At 39.0% G+C, this 26,952-nt stretch overlaps 7 protein-coding genes across 11 annotated transcripts in view; 3 read left to right on the top strand and 4 right to left on the bottom strand.

The window, feature by feature from the left end:
- capu (formin protein cappuccino) overlaps positions 1-1,773 on the top strand; it is a 35,105-nt gene extending 33,332 nt beyond the window's left edge. Inside the window, exons 5-6 of the mRNA XM_017623700.1 lie at positions 997-1,294; positions 1,366-1,773. Of these exons, the coding sequence (XP_017479189.1) occupies positions 997-1,294; positions 1,366-1,474 (407 nt within the window). The 3' untranslated portion in view covers positions 1,475-1,773. The remainder of the gene's footprint in view (positions 1-996; positions 1,295-1,365) is intronic.
- A 1,970-nt stretch (positions 1,774-3,743) lies between these two features.
- On the bottom strand, positions 3,744-6,389 carry LOC108368778 (transmembrane protein 214-like). The gene is made up of 2 exons (XM_017623697.1): positions 4,034-6,389; positions 3,744-3,998 (listed from the first exon to the last, which is right to left on the bottom strand). Exon 1 carries the CDS (start codon positions 6,219-6,221, stop codon positions 4,212-4,214), a length of 2,010 nt encoding a protein of 669 aa, XP_017479186.1. The 5' UTR covers positions 6,222-6,389; the 3' UTR covers positions 3,744-3,998; positions 4,034-4,211.
- Positions 6,390-7,571: 1,182 nt separating this feature from the next.
- Positions 7,572-8,903, top strand: LOC108368777 (probable RNA-binding protein EIF1AD). The gene is made up of 2 exons (XM_017623696.1): positions 7,572-7,743; positions 7,859-8,903. The coding sequence occupies exon 2, from the start codon at positions 7,865-7,867 to the stop codon at positions 8,339-8,341; it is 477 nt and encodes a 158-aa protein (XP_017479185.1). The 5' UTR covers positions 7,572-7,743; positions 7,859-7,864; the 3' UTR covers positions 8,342-8,903.
- Positions 8,482-15,805, bottom strand: Cep97 (centrosomal protein 97kDa). 5 transcript variants are annotated; one of them, XM_017623691.1, is made up of 14 exons: positions 15,558-15,805; positions 15,271-15,490; positions 13,511-13,668; positions 13,163-13,423; positions 12,910-13,106; positions 12,772-12,855; positions 12,431-12,705; positions 12,270-12,347; positions 11,937-12,212; positions 11,674-11,853; positions 11,214-11,535; positions 10,973-11,152; positions 10,626-10,920; positions 8,482-10,562 (listed from the first exon to the last, which is right to left on the bottom strand). In XM_017623691.1, the coding sequence occupies exons 2-14, from the start codon at positions 15,272-15,274 to the stop codon at positions 10,089-10,091; spliced, it is 2,784 nt and encodes a 927-aa protein (XP_017479180.1). In that variant the 5' UTR covers positions 15,275-15,490; positions 15,558-15,805; the 3' UTR covers positions 8,482-10,088. The 5 variants fall into 5 exon arrangements, with proteins under 5 accessions (XP_017479180.1, XP_017479181.1, XP_017479182.1 ...); XM_017623692.1 differs by having other exon boundaries at positions 15,585-15,805; XM_017623693.1 differs by having other exon boundaries at positions 10,626-10,905; positions 15,271-15,805.
- Positions 15,806-17,672: 1,867 nt separating this feature from the next.
- On the top strand, positions 17,673-18,312 carry RPA3 (Replication protein A3). The gene is made up of 2 exons (XM_017623702.1): positions 17,673-18,001; positions 18,068-18,312. The coding sequence occupies exons 1-2, from the start codon at positions 17,762-17,764 to the stop codon at positions 18,167-18,169; spliced, it is 342 nt and encodes a 113-aa protein (XP_017479191.1). The 5' UTR covers positions 17,673-17,761; the 3' UTR covers positions 18,170-18,312.
- A 23-nt stretch (positions 18,313-18,335) lies between these two features.
- LOC108368781 (uncharacterized) lies at positions 18,336-22,431 on the bottom strand. Its single transcript, XM_017623699.1, has 2 exons — positions 22,355-22,431; positions 18,336-18,851 (listed from the first exon to the last, which is right to left on the bottom strand). The coding sequence occupies exons 1-2, from the start codon at positions 22,429-22,431 to the stop codon at positions 18,353-18,355; spliced, it is 576 nt and encodes a 191-aa protein (XP_017479188.1). The 3' UTR covers positions 18,336-18,352.
- A 365-nt stretch (positions 22,432-22,796) lies between these two features.
- LOC108368780 (uncharacterized) lies at positions 22,797-26,585 on the bottom strand. Its single transcript, XM_017623698.1, has 5 exons — positions 26,500-26,585; positions 24,647-24,878; positions 24,284-24,579; positions 23,072-24,150; positions 22,797-22,998 (listed from the first exon to the last, which is right to left on the bottom strand). Exons 1-5 carry the CDS (start codon positions 26,583-26,585, stop codon positions 22,868-22,870), a joined length of 1,824 nt encoding a protein of 607 aa, XP_017479187.1. The 3' UTR covers positions 22,797-22,867.
- Positions 26,586-26,952: the final 367 nt, after the last annotated feature.

Below are 26,952 nucleotides of genomic sequence, written 5' to 3'. Positions count from 1 at the left end.
CGGAGCGCGTGGTTCTAGCCTCAACTCCATGCACTTTGGAGCCATTCAAATCGAAAATGGAGGAGTTCATTGAGAGCGCANCGCAGCGCCCAAGGAGATCTGGCAGGAGATCGAAGAAACAAATCTCGATAACATCGACGAATTTACCGAGCTCTTCTCTCGACAGGCTGTGGTACCCGTTAGCAAGCCAAAAGAGAAGAAGGTGGTACGTGTGAAGGCTATAAAAGTGTTGGATAGTAAGCGTTCTCAGAATGTCGGCATTGTGTCGCGTAGTCTACACGTCGACTTCTGTGAGATCGAACACGCGATCTACCATGTGGACACATCGGTTGTAAGCTTAGAGACATTACAGCAGATCATAAACATTAAGGCAACAAACGAGGAGTTGGAACTGATCAAAGAGGCAGCGCAAAGCGACATACCACTCGATTATCCGGAGCAATTCCTGCTCAAAATCTCACAGATCTCAATGTCTACAGAGCGTATCTCATGCATTGTCTTCCAAGCCGAGTTCGAAGAGGCAGCAACGGTAATTGCGCGAAAATTGGAAGTTGTTGCACAGCTTTCGCAGTATTTGATTGAGAGCGAAGACCTTAAGCTGATCTTCGCCATAATACTCACACTGGGAAATTATATGAACGGCGGGAATCGACAGCGAGGGCAAGCGGATGGTTTCACATTGGAGATATTGGGAAAGCTCAAGGACGTAAAGTCCAAAGAGTCACAGACGACGCTGTTGCATTTCATTGTACGAACCTATATCAGCAGACGACGCAAAGAAGGAGTGCAGTTGCTAGAGATGACGCTGCCCATACCTGAACCGTCAGATGTGGAGCGCGCAGCACAAGTGGATTTTGATGAGGTCAAGCAGCATATAATAGAATTGCATAAGAAATTGAAAGGTGAGTGGAATGGTCAAAGTGGAGACGCTTTCAAGGATGATACAAATATGTATGCATGTGTGTAATTTCGTTTTATTTATCCTCTTCATTACAGCGAACAAAAAGACAACGGAGCGTGTGGTTCTGGCCTCAACTCCAGGCACTTTGGAGCCATTCAAATCGAAAATGGAGGAGTTCATTGAGAGCGCAACAAAGACAATCGATAAACTCTACAAAGACTTGGATGAGTCGCGAGAGATGTTCATCGAAACGATGCGCTTCTATCACTATACGCCCAAATCTCGGGCGCTGGAACAATGCACGCCCGATCAGTTCTTTGAGTATTGGACGAACTTCACCAATGACTTTAAGGACATTTGGAAGAAGGAGATTGCCACGTTGTATGACGACTTGTAAGTGCGGAAATTGAGGGCGAAAAAATCCAATAGCAATTACAAATTTTTTGTTTGTTGTCAACTTTCAGGTTACGCAAGTCGAAGCAAATTCAGACACAATCACGCAAAAATGTTAAAACCACAAAACTGAAGCCAGGCGGCCTTAAGGAACGTATCCTGCGTTTGAGTAAAAAGTAAAACCAAACTACAGCAGCTCAACTTTGTAATGCGAAATAAAATATAGAGATTTTAATATTTATTATGCAGTTTATGGCATTTGTTTGAAATCGTACGAAAATGCTTTCATGCATAACTTTGTTGCTTTATAGCGTGTTTTCACTAGCTAATTGAGTATTAAATTTTTTGCAAATACAAACAAACTTTAGCTTACAAGAAATGCACACACCAATCGGAACGTACGTACACACTTATACATACATACATACATACATACATACTTAGAAAGTAGCCTTATATTAAATTTAGCAAATAGACTAATTTAAGTTTGTATATGAAAAATGATTAANAACTTAATTTAATTGTTTCTTAAAAATACTTGACATCCACATTCGCATCCGCATCCGCGGATGTTAGCCGTTAGACATCCGCATCCGCATTCATATCCGCGGATGTCTACAATTCCACATTCGCAACATCCGTAATATAAACATGTCTTCTGATATAAGGTATATCCTTTGTTAACCAAAAATAACTTAACGAATTTACTAGTGTGTTTCTACTTAGGATTTATTTAAATAAAATATTTGAAGGTAGTAGTGCACTTTAGCTTACATGGCCAAAAATGGATGAAATATTTCGAGAGTGGTGTCAATCGACCCGGTTTAACGCCAATAATAACTTTAACTTTTAACTTTTTAAATTAATTAAAGAGTTATTTGCAAAAAAACACTTGCACTTTTCGCAATTTCTTTTGATCTATTTCACGAAAANATAATATAAACATGTCTTCTGATATAAGGTATATCCTTTGTTAACCAAAAATAACTTAACGAATTTACTAGTGTGTTTCTACTTGGGATTTATTTAAATCAAATATTTGAAGGTAGTAGTGCACTTTAGCTTACATGGCCAAAAATTGATGAAATATTTCGCGAGTGGTGTCAATCGACCCGGTTTAACGCCAATAATAATTATCCGAGCGCGGTAATTAACTTTTTAAATTAATTAAAGAGTTATTTGCAAAAAAAAACACTTGCACTTTTCGCAATTTCTTTTGATCTATTTCACGAAAATAAAAGGAGTAAATGAACACAGCTTAACACGTATTTATTTGTTTAAGTACATTTGTAATACATTAAGTGAAATATATGTGCAAAATTGTTTATTTAATTGCAATATTCCGGTCTTGAAACTTCCGCTNTAGTACATTTGTAATATATTAAGTGAAATATACGTGCAAAATTGTTTATTTAATTGCAATATTCCGGTCTTGAAACTTCCGCTCAAAAATTTTGTGAAACTAACCTTAATAAGATGGAGGAAAACTGGTGCTGCCACTCTATTAAAAAAAGTTAAAATTTAAAATTGAAAAGTGTTCTCTGCAAAATGTGTTCAGCCCCTTTTTTGGCAACACAGAAAGGAGAATTCTACGTAGTGAGGGTTATAATCCCTACGCCTACGCAATAAGGAGTTGAACGCACAAATACTTTATAAATACAAAAAGTCAACCCTACATAAAATGAATTTTAAAACTGAACTATATTTAATAAAGTGGCTGCACTCATTTTCCTTCATCTTATTTATATTAACTTCACTTCAGATTGTTGTGCGGAATTTTCAAGACCGGAATATTGCAATTAAATAAACCATTTTGCACACATGTTTTTTTCTTAATACATCACAAATGTACAAAAACAAATAAAGACATGTTAAGCTGTCTTCATATACTCTATTTGCGTGAAATGCATCAAAAGAAAGTGCGAAAGTGCAAGCGTTTTTTGAAAATAACACTTTAAGTCCAAAAAGTTTATTTCCGCTCTCGGATTATTGGCCTTAAAACGCGGCGGTTGACAACACTCTCGAAATTGTTCGTGCATTTTTGGCCATGTAAGCTAAAGTGCACTCAAGGCGAATTCATATAAGGTGGTATCGATTCAACAAATACAACAATTACTTGTATTTTGTTTTTGCTTTTAGCTGGTCATTGTCAAATTTCAGCTATTCTTCTCCGAATGAAAAAGGGCGACAGAAAATGCAAACACTCTCACGTTTTCACTCACTCACTAACAAAATATAAAATTTTGACAATCAAACGCTACTCACAGCTGATTAAACAACACCACCTTATATAAATTCGCCTTGAGTGCACTTTTACCCATTTGAATTTTAGTTGAAGCATTTTAGCCGTTTTTAGCTGTTTTTTTCTGCCAATTTAGCCGGTCGGCCCCAAAAGTTCTTGCAACACTGTTCACAATTCACAAACTGAGCTAGTAAAAATTCATAATAGTATTTTTTTTATCAATCGACTAAAATTTTATTCAAACTGGAATAGTATGCCACAACTTTATGCACCCTAACAAAATGGTTACATTAATATACATACATATATGTATATATGCAAATATATATTAACTTTTGAGTGCCTGTTTTGTTTTCGCAAAACAAAAAAAAAATGTAATGGAATATATCAAAGTAGAATAATAAGTCTTAAATGCAAGATAGATTTAGTAGATACAGTAAGTTTTCAGTGTTTCGCTTCATTTTTGGTAGTCACCAAACAATTTGTAAGGTTCACCTCAACATATTCATGATGAGATAAAAAGTTGTCTTAACAGCACTCAAAAATATTTTGGTGGCAATCGTTTTTGCTGTTGGGCGATTGGCATCGGTCTTAGTGGAGGTGTTCTGTTGAGTTGGATTGAATTGGTGAAATGATCGCCTTTATGTATGTACAGATTTGTATTTGTTCTCAAAATCATTTCAATTTTGAATAAGTATCAACCTTTTCATGGAACTGCATATAGTATTCGAGTGCAGCATTGCGAGTCTGATTCGCAACTTTGCTAAGGTTTTCGGGAGAAAAGCGGTCAATGAAAACCTGTGTCTTAAAGAAGACTACTGTCTTTCCAAACACGTCCACACAAACATTTTTGACTGCTAATGAAGTGTCGCCGATTCTTTTAGAGAAACCAGGAACATATTGTTCGAGAAATTTTGCAGCAACAGGTAGTTTAGACGCTACAAAATCTAAGAGCACACCATATATATTACAGGCGGCATTGCGTGACAATTTGAAGACATCACATACCAGCTGGCCAGCAGTCTTCGCGTATGGTGGCACATGGAGTTCGGCCCATTTGTAACCACGTGCTGCAGCTCCCATTGACATGTACCATGCTTTCTCCACATGCGGTAACACTCCGGCATTCTTCAAGACTTTCCCAGTAGCTGAATGTTCAAACACACCTTTCCCATTTAAATTCGTGTCGTAGATCAACACAGCAGCAATCACTGTGATCAATACAAAACTGCCCAGGATCCACTTGCAGATCCCACATTTATTCTGCTCAGTGCTTTGTTTCTTTTTTTGTTGTGCGGTTTTTTCTTGGATAGTCTTGACAACATCTATCAGATCTTCTGCAATTTGATCTTTCCGTTTTGATGTAACTAGTTCATCATTGAGCTTTTGAGCTTCCTCCAGAAATGTACGAAATGGGTTGGAACAAGCCAGCTTTAAAACATTTTTATCATCATTATCCAGTTGCCTTTCTATTTCTTTAAATAGCAAAAAGGATGACAGCAGTTGCTTTTTGTAATTCATCTTCCATACTTTAAAGCTATCTTCACTATTTACAAGGCAACAAAGACATCCAGCTAACTCACTGCGACTTCTGCTTGGTTCCACAATATTACGGAAAAGCGTAAGAAATATGTTTGCATGCTTGCTGCTGGATAAAATGTACTTAATCAGAAAGCCATGTGCACATTTTATTAGGGTCTCTTGGTTCTCTTTTGGAATGGAATAACTTGTTTTTAATGCGTTGTAGAACGAGAAGAATTCATTTTGATTCAAAGTTATTGTACAACTTTCATCGGATGCGCTCAAAACTTTCTCTAAATATTCCGTTGTGAATTTTGTATAGCTTTTTAATTCGAGAGTGGGTAACATTAAATTTTGCCAGACTTTGATTCCCTCCGTTATCTGCTCTAAGCCACCTTGGCCAATTGCCCAAAGTATGTTTAAACAAATGATGCGCCTATTTTGATAAGAATTTCGTAATAAAGCAATTTTCGCCATGTTATTCGATGCAACATGTGGCCAATGTCGGCCAATTAATTGAAGTATGAGCTTGTAACCCACAATTGGTAAATTCTTGGAAAGCTCCGTAGTCATACTAATTAGTAAAGTGTGGTAGAAATATGATAAATTCTCTTCTCCCACCGATTTTAAAAAATCAAGAACGGCAGTTTTAAGTGCTGCATTTATTAAATTGCACGGATAATTCATTGATTTTCCGGAAAATATCGGATCGCTATCGAACAGAAGTTTTTCGTTGAAAAAACTTGCAACGCCTTTAAGCCAAAGAAGCTCGGAACCAGGATACGCAAATTTTAATTGCTCCAATTGGCTTGCGAAATCATTTGCTGTAATACTACGTAGCACTGCCTCTATATTTATAGCTTTTGAAATCGCCGGCTTCAACTTTGCTTGTTGCTGCAAAATATGTTCCTTTTTCGTTGATTTTTCTTTGAAACTTGTTTTTCTTGGAGATTCTTTCGATTTGGTAGAGGAACTTGCCGACTCCGCAGGCGATAAGTTGTCTTTCCCTCTTTGGCCAGACAATAAATTGCGATACTCATGCAAAGGCAAAATCTCCTCTAGTTTTGGGTCCATGGATGCCAAACGTTTTTTCTCAGTATGAGCCTCCACCTTCTTATCTAAATTCTTAGCTTTTCTTGATTTCGTGACGATTTCCCATGACATGGTGACGACTTCGTTTTTTCTTTTAGTTGTAAAGTTGATAATGGCCGGATCTGAGTGATTCCTTTTGTTTATTGTACCAACGACGAGTGATAGCCGGGCTAGTAATCCACAAAGCCAAAAGTGATTCCTCTACAATTTATTTTATCAATTTAAACTAGAGATTCCGTTTTCAAATCGATTAAAGCGCATATCGATTAATAGTGCGTTCCGATTCGATTTCTGTCGACTTTTTAATACCGATTGGATTCGTGAATCGATCCAAAAATTCGAGAATCCACATACGATGTTTTATCAATTGATGCATGATCAAGGTCAAGGTCAAGGGTGGCAGTTCTGGCTGGTTTAAACTAAGGTGAGCCAATTAAATGTTCGCCAACTGTTCAATTTAGGGTGCTAATATATTTTGATCCCATTGTAATAGAAATGGAAGAAATTGTAATAGAAGTGAAAGAAATTGTAACAGATAACTACATATGCCAAAAAATAGGTGATATCAGCTGTAGTCATTTTTTGGCAATCAGCTGATAGTGTTTTTACTTAGGAAACTGTACGATGGCCAAGGGTACGCGAACGAGAGAGTCGGGATTGAGTATAGCCGTGCAGATGTAACTGCATACCCAGCACAACGACTATACCCTACTGCACTCCAATAAACCAAATTGTACTCCAAATTTCTTATGCCAGTTCATATTTAGGTCTCAGCAAACAATATTATGCCATCAGAAAAATGTTATCCCCACCCAATTTAATTCAAGTCTGCAAGGGATAAGAGGAAAAATTTAGCTATTTTCTATTAAAATATTTGTTATTATGTCAAAAATACATAAGATAAGATAGGAGAAAAGATACATGTAAATAGCTGATTGCCAAAGCGCGCAAAGGCTGAGAGTTGCCCATGATTTTGCTTCACTTTGCTTTCCCCGAATTCTATTTAGCAAGACTCATATAAAATCATGTATTGAACTTATCTGTCAAAGCGGAACTCTGAAGCAAAGCGAAACAAAAGTCGTATGTAAAGAGCCCTTACATCAGGGAAAAATACTTGGTAGAAGGCATCTTACAAATTCTTTTAGCAAGTTAAAAAATGCCCACGCGCAAATACTGCCTCTGATAAATTTTATATCAGGCAATAACAATGACAGTTGGTAGGCAAAAACTTTTGCCAGTGGAGACGAGCCCTAACTTTATCAAGATAAAAAAAAAGTGAGAAAGCATGTAAAGAATTTTCAAATTACCCATACATAGGGATGCAAACGTTGCATCGATAGTTGCAAAACATCGATGTTTCGTCCATAACTGTATGGGAACGAAAATTTAGAAATTTTCTCGCTTGTGGCAGCGCTCATAAAACAGCTGTAGAAGTTGTCTTGGGTTTTTTTCGAGACGAGCACAAAATTCACAGCACGCATTTTGCGGCAGTTTTCGCGAAATAACAGATTTAAATGCATTTAAAAGCAGAAAACTGCATTAAAAATAAACAAATAGAAAATCGATTTGAACTTAAATCTTGAATACAATAGAGGTATGTAAAAAGTCCCACTTTCCGACCTTCACCTGCCACGCAGTTCTCTTGGTATGAGATGTGTTGCTTGTGCCCAGTTTTCTAATGTCTCCTTTTTCTAACCCTCATCCTGCAGTGCAAAATGTCTCGCGTACTACGCCGCAAACACGTGTTGAAAGAAATGATGGAGGACGACTTCGAGCTGCCCACAGAGAAACAGCAAATAGTGCGTGTCGTCAGCAGTCGTGGCAATAATCTGCACGAAGTGGAAACTGCCACAGCGGACGAGGAACATTTCCTAGCTTCCATGCCTAATAAGTTTCGTAAGACCGTGTGGGTCAAGCGTGGTAATTATGTGCTGGTGGAGCCGATCGAAGAGGGCGATAAAGTCAAGGCGGAAATTTGCAAAATTCTTAGCGCTGAGCATGTAAAGGAATATATAAAAGCTGGTATATGGCCAAAACAGTTTAGTAAAAAGCGTGAACACGAAGAAGTGGATGTGGATAGCGACGAAGAGGCGAATGGTGATTTGTTCTTAATGAGAAATCGCAATAGACCAGCGCTGGCGGAAGTCGATAGTGATGAGGAAGACGATAATAGTACAAGTGATGAGGAATAATGCGTATAAGCTTCGCAGTCATCAGCAGCGCTAGGGTAAAAACATACATATAAGGCGAGTTTGGGTGCTGTTTCGCTATTTTATTTTGAATGTTCTGCCTGGAGGATTAGCAGCAAGAAAATTGTATGCTGCTGATTTTTAAAACAGTCGATCCGTCTGTTAAATTGAGTAAGCCTTGTTTTTAGTATTCACAAGTTTTTATTAAGAAAATTTAGCGTTGGAATAACCAGTTGAGAAAGTATGTATTTTGGTTAAGTCCTTATGAAATTACCATTACACAAATGGGAACCAAAACTTCGAAAATCCATTGACTCCGTTGACCGCTTGAGGTACATTTCGTTGCTTTTATATAGAAGGCCCTAACTCAGATCGTCGCGCAAATGCGAAAAAAAACTTAAATATTTTACGGCATACAACGATGTGCCAGAGACAGAAAAAGGTTATCCACAATATTTTGGAATCTCATAATCTGAATTCACAAGTTGGCATATTGAAAAGTAACTGTAAATTGTCTGTTACAAATTAGGAATATCTGAAATAAATATTATACTCCAACAAAAGACATGGTTTGTCACAATTTCGCTTTTATTTGCATTCTTACTTTTAGATCACTGCAATGTTTGAGATGCAAGTACTTAAGAGTGTAAAATTAGTAAAAAGTGCAAAAGCTCAAAATTTTACATTAAAGTTTTTATTAATTTTTTTTTTTTGTTTTTTAGCAAGCATAACACTGACTTGTTTTATTGAGTATTTTTCGCTATTTTTTTCTTGTTTATTTTTTATGAATGAAAGTAATTTTCCCTTATTCTTAACATTTAAAAGCATACATATTAAGTGCTTAATGCGCATCAGCTAAAGCAGCTCACTGTGCCCGTGAGAATTACTATAGTGCATAGCTGCTAACGTGTAGGGTTCGGGCAGATTGCTTCAGCTTTTGGTGTTTTTTTTTTGTGCGGAAAACTAATAGCCCTAGTTTTTATTTTTCAACAGCAGTGAAATTTCTAAATTTAGCAATTTATCTTCTCCATCATATTTTCTTAGTGAAATCGCTCGATGGCCCTAACATCTAGGCAGAGCACATGTCTTAGACAGCGCACAATAGCAAACAGATTCAACCGTATTTTACAAATTAATTTTCTTTGTATTATTTCGACATGTTTTTCGAAAAAATTATTAACAAATCATTAGCATAAAAACTAGGTATGTACATAAATAAATTAAGAAATTTCGCTTAATCCAAACAAATACTACAAAGCAGCCGAAAAAAATTAAATTTTAAATTTGCCATATTTTTTAAAACTGGGCCCGAATCGCGGCATTCGATATCGAACGTAACTTGAATCGAAATTTGATTTTCAGATATCGGCATTCGATAGCGAGTGTGCATCGTTCATTTAAATTGTATTAGGGATAAAGCAGCTGCCATTTTGTTTGATTCGACTCGAGACTAGTAATCACTAAATGACGAATGCCGCGATTCGGGCCCTGGACATCGAAAATTTAATTGATTGTAAAAAAGGCATAGCACTTATGAAATAAAAATAAGGAATGACAAATTTCATGAATGAGATCTTTTTGCGACGCGCTCATCTTCATTCGGTCTATGTTGAAGGCGCCGAAAATTCATACGTACACAAACTTTAACTTGTGACATGTTTCAAATTCGAATTTATAAGCACACAGAAGCACGGCAAATTCGTTGTTTACAATACAACGTTGCATTCGAAGAGAATTAAAATAACTACAATTATTCCTTGCCACCGTCCGACTTCTCTACCAGCGAGTCTGTAGCCTCCTCCAAGCTACGTACATCCTCGCTCTGTATACCACTCTCGCTGTGTAGCTCTTCTGCCTCGCAATCCTCAAGTATTCGCTGCTGTTGCGTTGGCGCTTTTTCGCCGCAAGCTCCATCGCCAGCAGCGCATAGTGGTACAGCGTTGCCGGCCATTAGCGGTTGGTTCTGATTGCTGCCGCACTTTTGTCTATCCAGTGGTAGCGATGATGGGCGTATTTTGGAGAAAGGGAAATTGCTTTGATTTTCTATTTGCGGAGTATGCACGGCAACAATTTCCGTTTGCGTGGCAGCAGAATCGCGTTTCTCATTCGAAAGAGCGTCGGCCACACCGGCTGAAAGCAGCTTCTTTACATTCTCCTGTGGCAAATTACAGAACAACGTTAGACAATTGAGTATGTCACGCATGGAGCCTTGTAGCTGTTGCACCTAATGTGGTGAAAAATATTGTTTTAAATATAACTTTACTATAGAAATATCCAGAAACCATACCTGATTGGTTAGCATAGTGCAGGTCTTAGCCAAATCATGCACTGCCGCAGTCGAGCTATTATCAAGTGCCGTTGCACGTCCGCCGTCCGCAGAAGTGCTCGCATTTACATCCGCAGTTGCGCCATCACTCGTGCCAGTAGCAGCACTGCTAACTGTGGCACCACCCTGCATTGTGGAAACCTTCTTCCAAAGCGCATTAATGGCCTGCATTTGTAGCTGCTGAATTTTGCGTTCGTTTTCCAACTGCGCTTTGGTTAACTCCATATCTTTGGTTAGTTTACTGGAAATCAAAAAACTGTGCTTAATAAAGGGCGGAGAAAATTAAAACTACAGCAATCGTGTCATACTCAATGTACTCATGTGTGCGTATTTTGAGTAATTTCTCGGCGATGTCCTTTGTTTTCTTGCGCGTGCGATATCCGCGCCAGATTTTTTGTATGACCACCGCCGATGATTCGGTGGCGTGATTTTGTGTAAGCTGCGCATTCGTCGCCGCGACCATTGCTTCTTTTTGTTGCTGCTGCGAGCTATAAAAAATCACAAAATAGGTAAATAAAAATTTTAGAATTTTAAACTCAAACTGCCTACCGTTGCGCTGCCTTATTTCGAATCGTTTTCAATTTGTCTATGTTGATGTGATCGCTATCGTCATCCGAGCTGATGCCGCCCGAACCTGTGTCTGGCGCTACGACGACATGCATTGAATTGCCCGCCAGTCGTGACTTCATTTGGTTATCGGCCTGAGCATTCGCGTGTGCGGCTACCGCTCGATTCAAATTCGAAACATTGTTATGCTGCAGTAACATATTTGAAGTGCTGCTGCCTCGTCGTGGGCTCATATTGGGGCTGCAGCGTTCCGCATTGCGTTTCAAATGTGGACTGCGCATCTTCGGCGAATTCAGTTTGTTATCTAAAACGATTTCGATATCAATAACTCTCATATTTACAAACAAAAGAATGCATGTGACAAATAATTTAACAAAACATTCTGCGATTTCGAAAAGCCAAATTGAATAAATACATAAAAGTGAAGTTTAAGGAAAATCACCTTTGTTTTTGTGAGTTTTCGAATTCTGCATCTGTGTATTGATTGCGTTGACGGTGACACGCTGCGCCACAACGGCGGGACACACATCCGGGCTCATAAGCGTCTCTGGCACTGGCACCATTTTGGAGGCGGCCGCCAAAGGTCCGCCACCGCTGACGGGCACATTTGTATAATTTTGATCTGAAATGCGAAAGAATTAGTCGCGACACAAAGAAGTGAAAATAAATGTTAAACGACTAAGTAAAAGTTAAAATGTTTCTTGCTTTTCCTAATTGTTAATTTAGACTTCAAAAATGGCAAAAGCGATGTCCCTTTCCGGTTCCAATGAAATCTTTCATAAACTTTCGTCTCACCGTTGTAGGGATTGGGCGTTATCGTGCGAGGTGTAGATTCCTGCGAATTGTTCGTGCGCGTATTTATAGTGCTGCCGCCACCAGGGGATGAGCCATCAAAGCTTTGCGACATAAGCAGGGAATCGTGTTTGATGTTCTCTATTAGAGATGTAGTCATCGGTGCAGTGTGATTTGCATTGTTTGAAACTGAAAATTATATTCAAAGATTACATGTATTGAATGCAAATAAAACAAACATCTTACTAGTGTCGCTTGAAGTGTTGCCATGATAGCTATTCACCATTGAATCTGGTGAGCCCTGCCTGCCACTTAAACGCGAAACTAAAAGCGGGGATTTTAAATTTATTTTAGTATCCAGCAAATGTACAAAAACTACATATATTGACGCCACGTAGATTTCTTACATCTTGGTGATTGTATGCGACTGCTTGTCTTTCGTCGACCACTAGATGGTGAGTTATTACTCGAAGCATTTGAATTTTCTGATATTTCTTCTTGCAGCTGACGTTGATGTTGTTGCGCTTTACTGAGAATCAAGCGGAGCTTTCGTTCATTCTCATTTTCCAGTGCTTTGCCAATTAGTGGGCAGACAGAACTTAAATACTTGGCCAGCGCAGCCTGTTCACCAAGGCGAAACTGTCGACCACGACCCTGACTGTAAAGCCACTCCGCTTTGAGGCTGAAACGAATAAGGTGTAACTATAAACCCTTCATAAAATTATACAAAAAGTCGAGTAAATTAAACCTCTCGATGGGATCGACAACGAAGCCGTCAATAGCTTTCAAGCTCATGCACCAGTTCAACACAAACGGACGATGATCGAAACCACTGAAAAAGTTTTAAGTTTTAGAAAACTTACGTCATAAATATCTTTGAACTTACTCTGCATTTCCGGTCATCATAATACAAGGATTTTCATTGAGCGTTAAGCTTTGCAAGTTAGACAAATTTAATAGCGTACAAATCTCATTTAAATCGGTAATGTTATTCTTTGCTAGCGATAAAACTTCCAATGAGGAAGGCAGATATTTATCACATTGACGTAGATGCGTTAAGCGGTTGCCGTGCAAATGTAGTTCCTACAAAACATAAAGTTTTTATAAATTTAAGCTAAGTAAGAACTTAATTTCCTCACTTTTAAGTTTTTCAAAAACGATATATCCGATATACTGCCTATACTATTTTCAGCCAGGTTTAAATATTCTAGTTTGACATTATTATTTAAATGTTCAATAGTTTTAATATTGTTGCCTTCCAAATTCAAATGCCGCAAATGTATGCAGTCCTTGAGTCCCTCAATAGATAGTATGCCATTGAAGGAGAGATTCAGTTCACGCAAACAGTGTAAGCGACAGACGCCGTACATGCGAAGCAGCTGGTTTTTGCTAAGCGATAGCTGCAAAGGAAGCAGAGTTAAAAAATTTATTTACATAGATTTTTTACTAAAAAAAAATACATTTAGTCTGGAATTTTTCGCACTTACAACTTCAATTTTTAGGTATGAGTCAATGTTGTCTATCTTTTGTAGCTCATTTTCGTCTAATTTGAGTACACGCACATTTTGTGCATCTTCTTGTTTTGGCACTTTTTTCAATTGCTTTCTCGAGAGATCCAAAGTAATTTTATCGTTCTCCTCTTCGCCTGAAATATAGATATAGTAGCACATCAGACATTTTAATTGGATAACAATCATCTGAACATGTTAGATATTTTTTTATGTTCAAATTAACAAAACACCTTTCGTTTAATAGATTGTTTAATTATTACTCGAATTTACCTTATATTTTTTAGTACGTTAACACGTTTTAGAAGCTTTTTTTGATCTTTTATTGGACATAAACTGACCACTTGGCTATTTCAATCAAATTACTTTTAAATATGCACGAGGAGGTACCTAATTAACTATAAATAAATTTAAAAAACTAGCACACCTAACCAACCTAGAAAAATACCTGGAGTCATTAGCGCACACAAGGGGTTGGTTTTGGGGTTCAAACCCCCCCTAAAGCTAATAACCTGAAATACAAACTGTATCCTAAAGCCTGCTCTCAAGAAAAATCACAAGAAATATTTTTTATTATAAAGCACTTTGCTTTTGCTGTAAATTTTCTTGAAGAAATAAATATACGAGCATTTTTTTCTTGAGAGATGCAAATGGATTTAAGAAATTTTGATAGAAGAAAATTCCTATTCCATTTCTTGTGCGCCATTTTATATGAATTTTTCGTTTTTTTTTTTTTTAGAGCTCTTAAAAGTTTAACTGCGAATGAAACCTAAAAATATGCAATGCATACTCACTTACTGAGCCTAAAAGAGTTTACAACTGATATGTCCTTAACAAGGATTCGAAGATTTAATTTGCCCACTTCGAATTCGTTCCACCAAAATTGCCTACATAACAAAAATTCAAGTTCATTTAATTTTCTCGGTATTCGAAATATTAAAAAAATTAGGCAATCGTAAAAAATCACCATCTCATTCGAAAACCAGAAACCAGATATCGAGGAAAATGAACATTAAAACTCTTTTTTTAATTTTTTTATTACTTTTGCAAATTGAGCGCATCTTGTGTTTATAGAGCTTTATATTAAACAAGTAATTTCAAATTATGGGAAGACCCTAGAGGTACCATCTTTCCGATAAAAAAAAAAGAATTATTGAAATCGGTTCACGTGGTCCAAAGTTGTGCGTTAGCATACTATTCCGACGAATTGATAACCTACCCCTTTTTCGAAGTCGGTTACAAATGTTTGAGTTTTTTGCTAATTTTATGTAAATAAATGCAATTTATGAAACTTCAAAAAGTTTATTTATTTATTACATACTGTACATAAAACTTGCATAAATGTACTTTAATGATCATTTTATCTGAAGCGAATTTTCAGAAGTATAAACCCCTCCCAAAATATATTCCTGGGTGCGCCCCTGCCTGGAGTTTATTTACGCACTCCTCAATAAGTGCTTTTGTTGTTGTGCGCCTGCGGCTTTATCCACGATGACGACATCGCAGCACACACATTTGCGTGTAGATATGTACATACAAAAGCGTATGTAGGTAAAAATTACTGAAAAGGAAAAAAATCTAGGACTGCAGTCAAAACAAATCGTTCCTAACCACCACAATCACACGCATTTTCGTCCTTGAAGCTCAGAAAATATGTACGAAAAGCATGCTAATATAAATCAACTTCATGGAAGAAGTTACAAAACTGAATCATATCCTTGCTGAGGAAAATAACTTACTCATTTTTACGGCTCGTTATTGGACGCTTTATTTTTTTGTATCCACTACTTCAAAGCGTCGTGAATTCCAGCACTCCTCTCACACACAATTGCGAAAAATCAATTATTTCTGTGTTCAATTTTTCGTGTGTTTGAACAAAATTAAATGTTTCAATTTAGTTTATTCTTTGCGGATAGGTCCAGAAACCTCCGCGAGTCTGGAAAAGATGTGCTTCCTCTGCTGCCGGTGGGAGGGCGGTGCAAAAAAGTTAAAAAGCGATTTGACGGTTTTTCATTTATTTTTTTACTTTAAATTACTCCTTTGTGATGCTCACTTGCACACTTTCGATTAATAACTAGACTTTGTTTTAAAAAATGTTTGCCATGCTGTACAAAGAATTTAATAGGAAATAAATGCGAAAATTTCAAAGAAATTTTTTTTTAATTAGAACTTTTCAAATTGAAATTTTTGGCAGAAGTAGCGAATTTGACTTGTCTCGGATTGATTTTGTATCTTCACCGGGTTTCCGCACAAACGAAAGGGCCCGAAAGTGCAGGGTTGCAGTTTGTTTGGCAGAACTTTTGACTGATTGAACGGAGAGTTGCCATGATTAGGGAATAAATTTGAATAGAAAATAACACTTGGTCTCTAGAGAAGATGGCATTTACTTGCATATGTTTTCATTGCGATTATGTTATAAATCAAAGAATGTAAATTTACCTTCTTTGCTATGGGCGGACAAAAAATTTTCGGATGAAATTCACTATATGAAAGATTATGAACCCGAAGAAAAATAAAATTCTTTCCTTGAACGAGGCTAGTTTGCATGCTGTTTGGCGAAATGAGAAAGGAAGTATGTTTAAGTCATGAACCAAAAATACAAGATCACGTAAGAACGCGACGTTGTATTTGTAACTGGTTTTGAGAAAAAAGTTTGCGAAAGCGGGTTCGTCAGCTGAGCGTTTGTTTACATCACAAGCACCACTATTTTACACTTTTATTCAAGTAAAGAAGAGTTAATTCAACATGACAACACATTTTAAAGCATTTTGTTGCATCATTTTACCTAAATTGTGCGTTTAAAGTGGCTGACAATAATTTTGGCTAATTTGGTTTTCGTTGTTTTCTTTGCTTTGTTTACTTTTCTAGTGAAACAAAATGGCATAGAACCCGCTAAAAAAATCGACTTTTTTCACTCTCTTGTTCTTATGTGATCTTGTGTCTTTCGTTCATGTGTTTAATAACAGTAGCTACACACGACGACATATCCGCGCACATGCGCGGCTTGCGGGTNTATATGTATGTACATACATGCAAGTAATATATAAATAAATTTAAGGAGCACATACATAAAAAAACCTAAGTTATAAGTATTTCAATTGCATCATCCGCGTTTTTCCTTTCTATGTTTACGCTTTGAGTACAAAATCACTTATGAGCCGCTCGCCGTCTGTAGCAAACGACAGCGAGCATGTTGGCGCACATGTGCGCGGATATGTTCGTCGTGTGTAGCTACTGTTAACGTCATGAACGAAGAACAAGAGAGTGAAAAAAGTCGATTTTTTTANACAAAAACAACAACCCCGTTTTGTGTTGGTGCTTGCAGCGTGCACATCGCGGTTAAATGCGTCCAAGCCATGTGCGTTANTATGTTTTAAAAGCCGCTTGTAAGGCCCTGTCTCCACAGGAAAACACTGATGTCGTGATAACCATGTNGCAAGTAATATATAAATAAATTTAAGTAGCACATACATAAAAAAATCTAAGTCATAAGTATTTCAATTGCATCATCCGCGTTTTTCCTTTCTATGTTTACGCTTTGAGTATAAAATCACTTATGAGCCGCTCGCCGTCTGTAGCAAATGACAGCGAGCATGTTGATGTCGTGATAACCATGTCACAAAATATATTTCCAATGGAGACCGCCTATTTCTAATGGGCTGCAATATATGTCAGCGCTTATCGCTTGACATCTATTGTAGGCAATTTGATAGTTTGACAGCCAAATTTTCATTTGAAAGAAAGCGTGCTGGTGATAACATCGATGAAATTTCGATATTAAATCAAAATAAAAATCTGTTCCCTATTGGATTATTTATGATTACGTTTTCGGAAATTATTCAGCAAGTTTTTTTTTTAAGATTTAAATGTTTTTAAACACCGAAATTGAAAGTATGGTGTTTGATGGCGTCGTGCGGCAAATGCTTATTTCAAGACATCAAAGTTCCCACACACAAAAACTTGCAATCATATTGCTCGTCAAAATGACAGTTGGTAGGCCATCGGTGTTTGCCTGTGGAGTTCTGCGGTAAGGTTTATTTCGCTCATTCCGTAGGCCATATCAATGTCTTATTGCACGTGTGAGTTGCGTTCAACTTAAAAAAAAAAAAAAAACTGCACTACGTTTTCAAACACTACGTACAGCTGATTTTGACGTTCAATTTTCAGTGGCGTTTGGCGGCATTTTGCAATTGTTTTATTTTCTTGCATTAAAAGTATTTTTAAACAATTATGGCACCGGCTTTTGAACCACGAACATTTGTAAATGGCGGCATGCTGCGCAAATTCAATGGCCAATACGTGAGCATAATTTTGCGCATCGAAGAAGAAGCTGGTACAAACCTCATTGCAATGTCCACGGACAAACAAAAGATACGCGTAAAACTGCAAGATCCAACTGGTGGACGTGTCGGCAGCTGGATAGAAGTCATCGGAAAACCAATTGGCGGTGATGCCATCGATGGAAAAGAGGTAAAGTTACAACGCTTTAAATACTTTGCTCTTCAAATACTAAACTTATTTTATTATAATCTGTAGGCCATTTTATTTGCTGAAGATGAGCCCGGCCTCGATGAAGACGCCTACAATATGATGGTGGAATTCCTAAATAACTGCAAGGATATCTATAGAAGCGGTTAACTTGTTCAAATGCTAAGTTTTCTTATAAAGTAAGATAGTTTAAGGCTGAAAGATGAATTTCGATGCAAACATTATTTAATCGGAAAAATGCGGCACGTAATTGCGGTTTACAAAAAAATAAATGTTTAAGAATATTACACGTATACTTCGGTTCCTGTTCCTGTTCGATAACTCCTGCACATCTCATTCTTTCTGCTTGAATATAGTTGCTTTATATACCTCGTTAACCTTATGTGGCAGGCGTTCCAGATCTTCCATCAGAGACATTTCTTCACGCAAATTATTCAGATACATACGCTGTAGCTTACGTATCATGGGATTGATCACTTTGGAGTTGACAACATCATCCACCGAAATCGTGAGTGTGTCGCCCGAGCGACATTCCAAAAAGTCGCCCTTGGGAATCTCAGTCATAACATCTTTTTGACTTGAACGCGAATATATCTTATCAGTGCAGCGTTTGCATGAGCCGGATGTCTTCTGTAAACCCATTTGTTCACCTTGATCTCTTAAACGGCAATCTACACCCTCAGGCAATGGCTCAGGATCAGTGGAACACATTTGCTTTAAGGTTTCATCAATCACTTCTTGCAGCTTGACCTGTGACTTGACCATTTTGCGCAAATCTTGCGAACTCTTCTTACTCACCACTGTTTTCGAAGACTTCAGAGATTTNTGCGCGCTGTGAAAAATCGGGACACGTCCTCGAGGTAGCGGTTGAGCAGTGTGCACATGCCGTCGATGTTGTTGCCCGTTGCCATGATGGAACAGTCATCCGCGTATGAGACTAAGGAGACTCCCTGAGGTGGAGGTGGGAGTTTCGCTATGTATAGGTTTCTTTTGTTTACAATTTGGTTGCCAAACACACTACAGCTGATCGTTTGACACATTTACCAGAATTTAGGTTTGTTCGTCGAAAATCCAGCAAGAATTATCCAACACTCAAAATATCAGAGAGTAAGAAAAAATTCTCTCAAATTCTCTCTCATGTTGAGAAACTTGCAAATTTCTGCACGAACGCAAATTTGCAGGAATTTGCAAGTTTCCTTGGCAGCTGGTTTCCACGGTTGCATTTCAAACATAAAAAATTTTTATAGAATTTTTCAAATCATTAACTAAATTAATTATATCAACAATTATTTACTTCCTTTTTCATAACAAAATCGCTCGTGTTTATAAATTTTTAAATTTAACGAACTAATTTATTCAAATTATTGTAGACAAAAATGCAACCATGCGCAAATTCATGCTGGGAAAATTTTTTCCAGCAAGAATTTGCAACTTCTCTCCAAGAGAACTGTCACTTTGCTCTCACAATTTTTGATTGTTGGATAAATTTTTGGTCTGCACGAACGCGATTTGGGCAAAAATCGTGATAATTCGTACAAATTCGTAAAAATTTTTTGCTCGACGAACAAACCTGTTACCAGTAAAAAATTCTCGGACTAAAACTGGTAACTTCTGACAGAGAGAGAACCGAATTTACTCTCTTTTTTTGTCCTCTCAATAGTCAGAGAACCGAGTACGGGATCGATTTCCAGTAAAATCTGACTGATTCTGACTATTTCTGACTAGTCCGGACTCGTACGGGATCGCAACTAATAGTTCCCATCGTCATAAAAATAAAAAAAATATACAATAGATTATATTTTTCATCCATATTTTCATTTCACTAATTATAGTTGCGTTCCCCAACTTCTCTGGGTTAAAACCTTTAAAACTGTCAAAAGGCAAAATAAGCCAGAGAACCGAGTACGGGAACGCTTTCTGGTAAATTCCTGTAAAGTCTTGCAACTTCTTGCGAGTTAGCGAAGGCACATTATCCAGCAAATTATATTCCATCAAATAATCCTCTTGAACAGTTTGTTTACATTTGAATTTGAAACATAACCTTACTATTTGTCTCGTGCAAATTCCTGCTAGTAAAATTTTTACTTGCAAGAATTTGCAGCTCTCTCGGGTTGTTACGTTCTCGAATTCGCTCTCTCTTGCAAATATTTTGGGTTATAGAATGCATTTCCAGTAAAAATTTGCAAGTACTAGTAACAATTCGTAACAATTGTTTGATATTGGATGGACCTATTCTAAATAAACATATTTTTTTTTTAGGTTGAACGATGTGATTCGAAACATAGCTTCGAAGTTAGGACATTTAAAAGTAACGGAGGACGGTTAGTTTTTGTTTTTTACCACCTACCTAGGCATTCGAATACTCATTTCCCCGACAGCCGATTTTATCCCAATAAGAGCTGTTGCTCTTCTTCGGCTGACACTGAGTTCATTCCCGGTCCAGAGCCGTATGTATGTGCATATTATACTTTTACCACGTATGAAAGAGACGATTCCATCCGAACTCTTTTTCGGTTTAGTTGCTGTTGTTATTGTTGTTGTATCGGCACGTTGTTGTACGGCACGTCAGAAGGCATCTGTACGAACTGGCGGACGAGGCCCGGAGGTTCATTAAGCAACCTCTAGTCCGACATTCACTGGGAGTCAGTCTCGAGTTATGTAGACTCTCGACCTGTGAATGCCGTTTAGGGCACGCAACCACCAGACATGGACTCGTACCTGAGCGGAGTAAATGTAGATGTGCCAGACGAGTGCCAGGAATGCGGAGAGACATCCCACGACTCGAGATATCTATTCGAATGCCCACTAAACCCTAGTCAACTAACGCCACTGTCCGTATGTACAGACCTTATAGAAGCTGCACGCTTTTGGGTCTCCCATTAGTTGAGCTTGAACATAACGATTGAGGGAGTAACCGATCTGGGCGGGGTTGTTGTGACAACAACATTTCGGGTGCTCACCGTCTGCCTCTATCTCGCTTAATAAGCCGCTGAAGGCAAGCTCCCAAGGAGGTCTTGGCTCCATTTAAAATCTTACAGTTTCAGTGCCATGAACTCCACAGTAAGATCGAGGAAGNTCCGTATGTACAGACCTTATAGAAGCTGCACGCTTTTGGGTCTCCCATTAGTTGAGCTTGAACATACCGATTGAGCGAGTAACCGATCTGGGCGGGGTCGTTGTGGCAACAACATTTCGGGTGCTCACCGTCTGCCTCTATCTCGCTTAATAAGCCGCTGAAGGCAAGCTCCCAAGGAGGTCTTGGCTCCATTTAAAATCTTACAGTTTCAGTGCCATGAACTCCACAGTAAGATCGAGGAAGTAACAGTATTTATGGATCAACTTGGTATATTGTTTGCTCCGAACCTAGGAACGAAGTTTCTGAACTTCGTGGACTAAAAAGTTCTCTATGACGATCACCAGTGGAAGTCTAGCGTTCATCTCACACCACACTGCGCGAAATGTTGTTGTGAAAGCTTACACAATTCCGCCGAGTTTTTGGGGAGTTATCCTGGGGTGGCCAGATATAAATCTGGGTCGCTCTGGTTACGTAGCTCCGGTTGTCGTGGGAACCAAACTGAGCGCTATCGCCTAACTTGCTGTACAGTGATATATCACACTGATATTGCAGCGCTCCTTGGAGGGTGAAAACCGTGAGAGAGTAGGTGTGAGCATGTGGGGATTCTGCCCACGACACCAACCACCTCTTTGCTCGTCCACTCAACCCACCATTATAGTGTCTTGTCACTGGCCACTCTCATTATTTCAAACGTTGACGTTCGAGAAAACACTTCTCCTACATTTTTAAATGAACTTCGTCGTTTACTGCTCTGGCAATCGCATTGATAAACTGCCTTTGAAAGGAGACTTACCTTCTCCAATACAAACAAAGCTTTTCACTACTTGAACGAATTAGATGAAACCGCAGTTCAATCTACACGTCGATGGTATGCCAATACCGGCCGTCTATTACAACCCGAAAAATACCCGAAAACAACTTTACTCCCTACTTGGAATATTGTCAACCCAGATTTATTACAAAACGACTTAATCACAGAAATTNGTAACAGTATTTATGGATCAACTTGGTATATTGTTTGCTCCGATCCTAGGAACGAAGTTTCTGAACTTCGTGGACTAAAATGTGCTCTATGACGATCACCAGCGGAAGTCTAGCGTTCATCTCACACCACACTGCGCGAAATGTTGTTGTGAACGCTTACACAATTCCGCCGAGTTTTTGGGGAGTTATGCTGGGGCGGCCAGATATAAATCTAGGTCGCTCCGGTTACGTAGCTCCGGTTGTCGTGGGAACCAAACTGAGCGCTATCGTCTAACCTGCTGTCCAGTGGTACATCACGCTGATATTGCAGCGCTCCTTGGAGGGTGAAAACCGTGAGAGTAGGTGTGAGCATGTGGAGATTCTGCCCACGACACCAACCACCTCTTTGCTCGTCCAATCAACCCACCATTATAGTGTCCTGTCACTGGCCACTCTCATTATTTCAAACGTCTGTAGCTGCGGAAGCCAACACAGGACGTATTGACGTTCGAGAAAACACTTCTCCTACATTTTTAAATGAACTTCGTCGTTTACTGCTCTGGCTATCGCATTGATAAACTGCCTTTGAAAGGCGACTTACCTTCTCCAATACAAACAAAGCTTTTCACTACTTGAACGAATTAGATGAAACCGCAGTTCAATCTACACGTCGATGGTATACCAATACCGACCGTCTACAACCCGAAAAATACCCGAAAACAACTTTACTTCCTACTCGGAATATTGTCAACCCAGATTTATTACAAAACGACTTAATCACAGAAATTAATAAATAAGTAAGAATTCTTTTAAAGCGCTACAGTTTCTATGTAGTTCTCGAATGCGCGTGATATCAGAGCATGATCCGGTCCCAACTGCGTGTCGGCCATTATAGCTAAACGATATCGGTCCCCGAAACGGTGAATATTCAGCGATAAACCTAAAAAAGAAGAGGAAACAGATTTTTACCCAAACTTCGTTACTTCTTTAAATAAAATACTCAATAGCCCTACATGTTTTCGATTGCGGTGGTCTGAAGAGTAGCACATCCTCCACGACATGACCCCAGAGCGTTTGAAAGTCCGGCGATGAGCCATGTATTTCCGTTAGGGTAACGGGGAAGTTGTGAGAAAAGAAATTCAAACAGACCTTTGTTAGCACACGCGGCACCAAGGCGGTCAGCAGATCAAATCGCGTCTGACCCATCGACGCCAGATAGATCATAATCTGCTTGCGTCGTATATTGTCGATGATCGAATGCATTTTGCGCGCATGCTCCCATCCAGGCGCCTCGAGCGGCAGTTGCAGAAAAACGACGCCGCCGATGTGTTCCGCCTTATTGCCCGTCTTTTCGGTGAAGTAACCCTTAGAAATGGTGCGACATGTGGTATTGAGCACCTCAGGCACTGGCGCCATATTTCTATGCATGGCGAAGTAGTCGCGCAAGGCGCCAGCCAAACACGACAGCACAAAGTCGGACTCGCGCACCTCTGCGCCGAAATTGTGCCGCTGCCGTAGCTCGGCCGCGTTAATGGACTTGGAGAATGAGACGATCTTGCGGCCAGAGTAGGATTTCATTTGCAAAATATTAGCTTCTTTGGAGGGACTCACGAAGAGCTCCTCGTAGATATTAACTGGCGCTTTGAAGATTTCATAGCATATTTTAATGAATTCTATTTGTGCATACAATATCATCGGCAGGTAGATCGATAAACGTCCGATGTGTGTATGCGTAAGATACGTTTGCCCTTTGAAGACAATATCGCTCATGGCCATCAGTTCACAGTAGATGCGATAGGGCAGCAGCACCGTGTTGTTAATATTGACGCGCCACAGGAACATGGTCCATGTCTTGGCTATATTCGCTGGATGCCACGATGTGCAAATGGCCATCCATGCGACAGGCCATGAGAGATTACGTCTATCGATTTCTTTGAGTAGCAACGTGGTGAGTACATTCAACCGCCCGCAATTATCCTTCTGCACATTGTAGCGGCGACGCAGCTTTTGGTGCAACTGCATAGTGCGCCTGTAGTCCAGGCACACATTCACCACGACGATCAGCAGCACTGAAAGCAGTTGGGTAACATTGGTGATGGGTACTGGCCTATAACCGTCCGGCGTTTCCAGTGACTCGTACTCGTAGATGAAAGCATTCCAGGTATTCACTATTTGGGCGCCTATGTGATNCGATCAGCAGCACTGAAAGCAGTTGGGTAACATTGGTGATGGGTACTGGCCTATAACCGTCCGGCGTTTCCAGTGACTCGTACTCGTAGATGAAAGCATTCCAGGTATTCACTATTTGGGCGCCTATGTGATTGATGAGGCGGGGTATGTGAACGGGTTCGCGCACAAAACAGGAAAGTGGTTGTGCTCTCCCTCCATTGCCCATTTGATCGATGTCGATCACAGCTTTGCGTCCATTCTCTTGCAGCATCAGTATTTCGCTGATGTGCAGATCTTCCTCTTCGGCAATGATTAGATGATGTACCTTGACCATCACGTAGTAGTGATCATCCTAGGGCGAGATAAGAAAAATAAGTCACTTGCTCGCAAATGATCGTTAAGCGCATAGGTAGGTATACCATAGTTTGTGACATCGGTGCCAAAGGTGTTGTGTTTTCGGTTGCGGTCTCTGGTGGCGCACTCGCAGTGGCTATTGCAGTGGGTATGACAATCACCTGCCATTGTGGCAAGTCCGATGGTATGTATTTGGTTGCCAATTCGCTAACGAAGTCTTGTATATTGCTGTCATTCACCGGACGTCCGCGATAGCTGCGTGCGCTGAGCAAAACCTGATTATTGATGTTAAAGGAGCTGAAGAAATATAGCAAAAAAGTAAATTCTCAGTGCTTATGTCCCTAATTCTCAACAAAGTTGTAGATATAAGGCAAGACAAGAAGAGGGAGAAAGTACATAATAATTGGTTCTGATTTGGTTCGCCTAAAATTTCTCTGGAATTCAAATAGCGGTATAAATGTAGACTTCTTGTTTGTCACAGGAATGCGTTCAAGCGTGCAGATCAGTGGCGGATCCAGCGCGGGGGGGGGAGGGTTAAACTACATGCCAGTCAGTGGCGGACCCACGAGGGTCTTTTAATATGGCGCTTATGTATGTAGAATATGAGCGTCTATGTACCAAATATCACGCTTCGTTTTGAATCCGCATGTTTACACATCTCAGTTCGGGACAGACCAGAAATATTGAGAATATCTGTAGGGCTTATTCGTAACAGGGGCAGCCGCAAAAGGGGTGCTTATACTACAGGAATCAAAATTCTGGAAGCAGACCAACTACGGACATGCAGCCGAGTTGATTCCCGACGTAGATGTCTAAACTGATTACCTCACGTCAACCTGGGGCATTATTCTTAAGATTCCCATGCATTTTCCAACAAGGGAAGATTGGGACGCCGGCCTACTGTCGGTAAATGACGATATTTCCATTTACACCTTTGGCTAACTGCAGTGTCCTTCACGCGGATATCTTTGCCATAGAGAAGCCTTCATTTTTTTCATACGAAATAGTAGGTCTCCGTTAGAAAACCTCACTGTATTCCTTGACAGCCAGATAGGTTTGAAAACTTTAGGTTCCAAAGTAGTAAAGTCGGAAATGTCGTGTATCTGTCGTGGCTTCCCTGAGTCACGTTCAAACCTATCTCTGCTGGGTTCCTGGAAGGGAAAGATAAAGCCGACGAGACAAGCGACTCCCTACTACCACCGATTTTTGATCTACTAAGGAGAGTTGAAGAGCTGAGATATCAAGAATCTTATGAGCGAGAATCAAGAAGAGTCGCACTGTGCTTTAGCACCAATACTCCACCGATTTCTCTCAAGAAAAGGCATCCCAAACATTTGAAAATACGCTTTTTCAATAGTTTTGAGGAAATACAGGAACGAAATTATTGTAGTGCCACTGGCTCATCCGGGATAGTAAATGGTTTAACAAACACTTTACTTTTAATATGGAATAACTTCGTCCTGGCACTCATAGAGGGCATTTTTAATGGGAAATTATGCCTTCGTGTGGAAGTATGAGTCAACGATCCAAGAATTCGCGAAAAAGATGACTACGTCTTTCCTTCGCTGCTCATCAACGACAATTTCAGAGTTTCCTCAAGGAAGTAGTGGCCCAATTCTGCTTTTACTGAACACTAGTGTTTCCACGCATTTCATTCTATTTCATGCCACTTCTATATGAAAAACGTCTTTCATACATCTGTTGAGAATTGCCTGAGGCGAATGAAATAACAAAGGAAATACACTTTTATGTGTATTTGTAAGCCTGCTTTTCTAATAACAGAAAAGTCAAAACCCTGCCGAATTCGCATTCACAGCTTTTGCGTTTCATTAAGCTTATTTACTGTGTTAACTTTCTAGGAAAAAGTAAAGAACTTAAAGCTTTTTTTTTTGGAATAAAATTAAAATATTCTACTCACCTATTATCATTCACCCACGCGTAGTGGCCCCAACACGTCACCAATTTTTGGCGTAATTTCGGAAAACGCAAGTACCCATCGATCATTATATCGATAAGTTCCGAAAATATCGATAGAAAAATAAATAACAAAATCGATCATTATATCGATAAGTTCCGAAAGTATCGATAACAAAATCGATAAAAATATCGATAACAAAACCGATGACAAAATCGATTAAAATGTCGATAACAAAATCGATAAAAATATCGATCATTATATCGATAAGTGAAAATATCGATAGCAAAATAAATAACAAAATCGATCATTATATCGATAAGTTCTGAAAATATCGATAGCAAAATCTATAAAAATATCGATAACAAAATCGTTAGCAAAAGCGATAACAAAATCGATAAAAATATCGATAACAAAATCGATAATAAAATCGATAACAAAATCGATAATAAAGAG

This window comes from Rhagoletis zephyria, unplaced genomic scaffold (genome assembly GCF_001687245.7).
Source record: "Rhagoletis zephyria isolate East Lansing unplaced genomic scaffold, Rhagoletis_zephyria_1.1 Rzeph_scaffold_03311, whole genome shotgun sequence".
NCBI classification, from domain to species: Eukaryota; Metazoa; Arthropoda; class Insecta; order Diptera; family Tephritidae; genus Rhagoletis; species Rhagoletis zephyria.
This window is presented reverse-complemented; position numbering and strand designations above follow the sequence as displayed.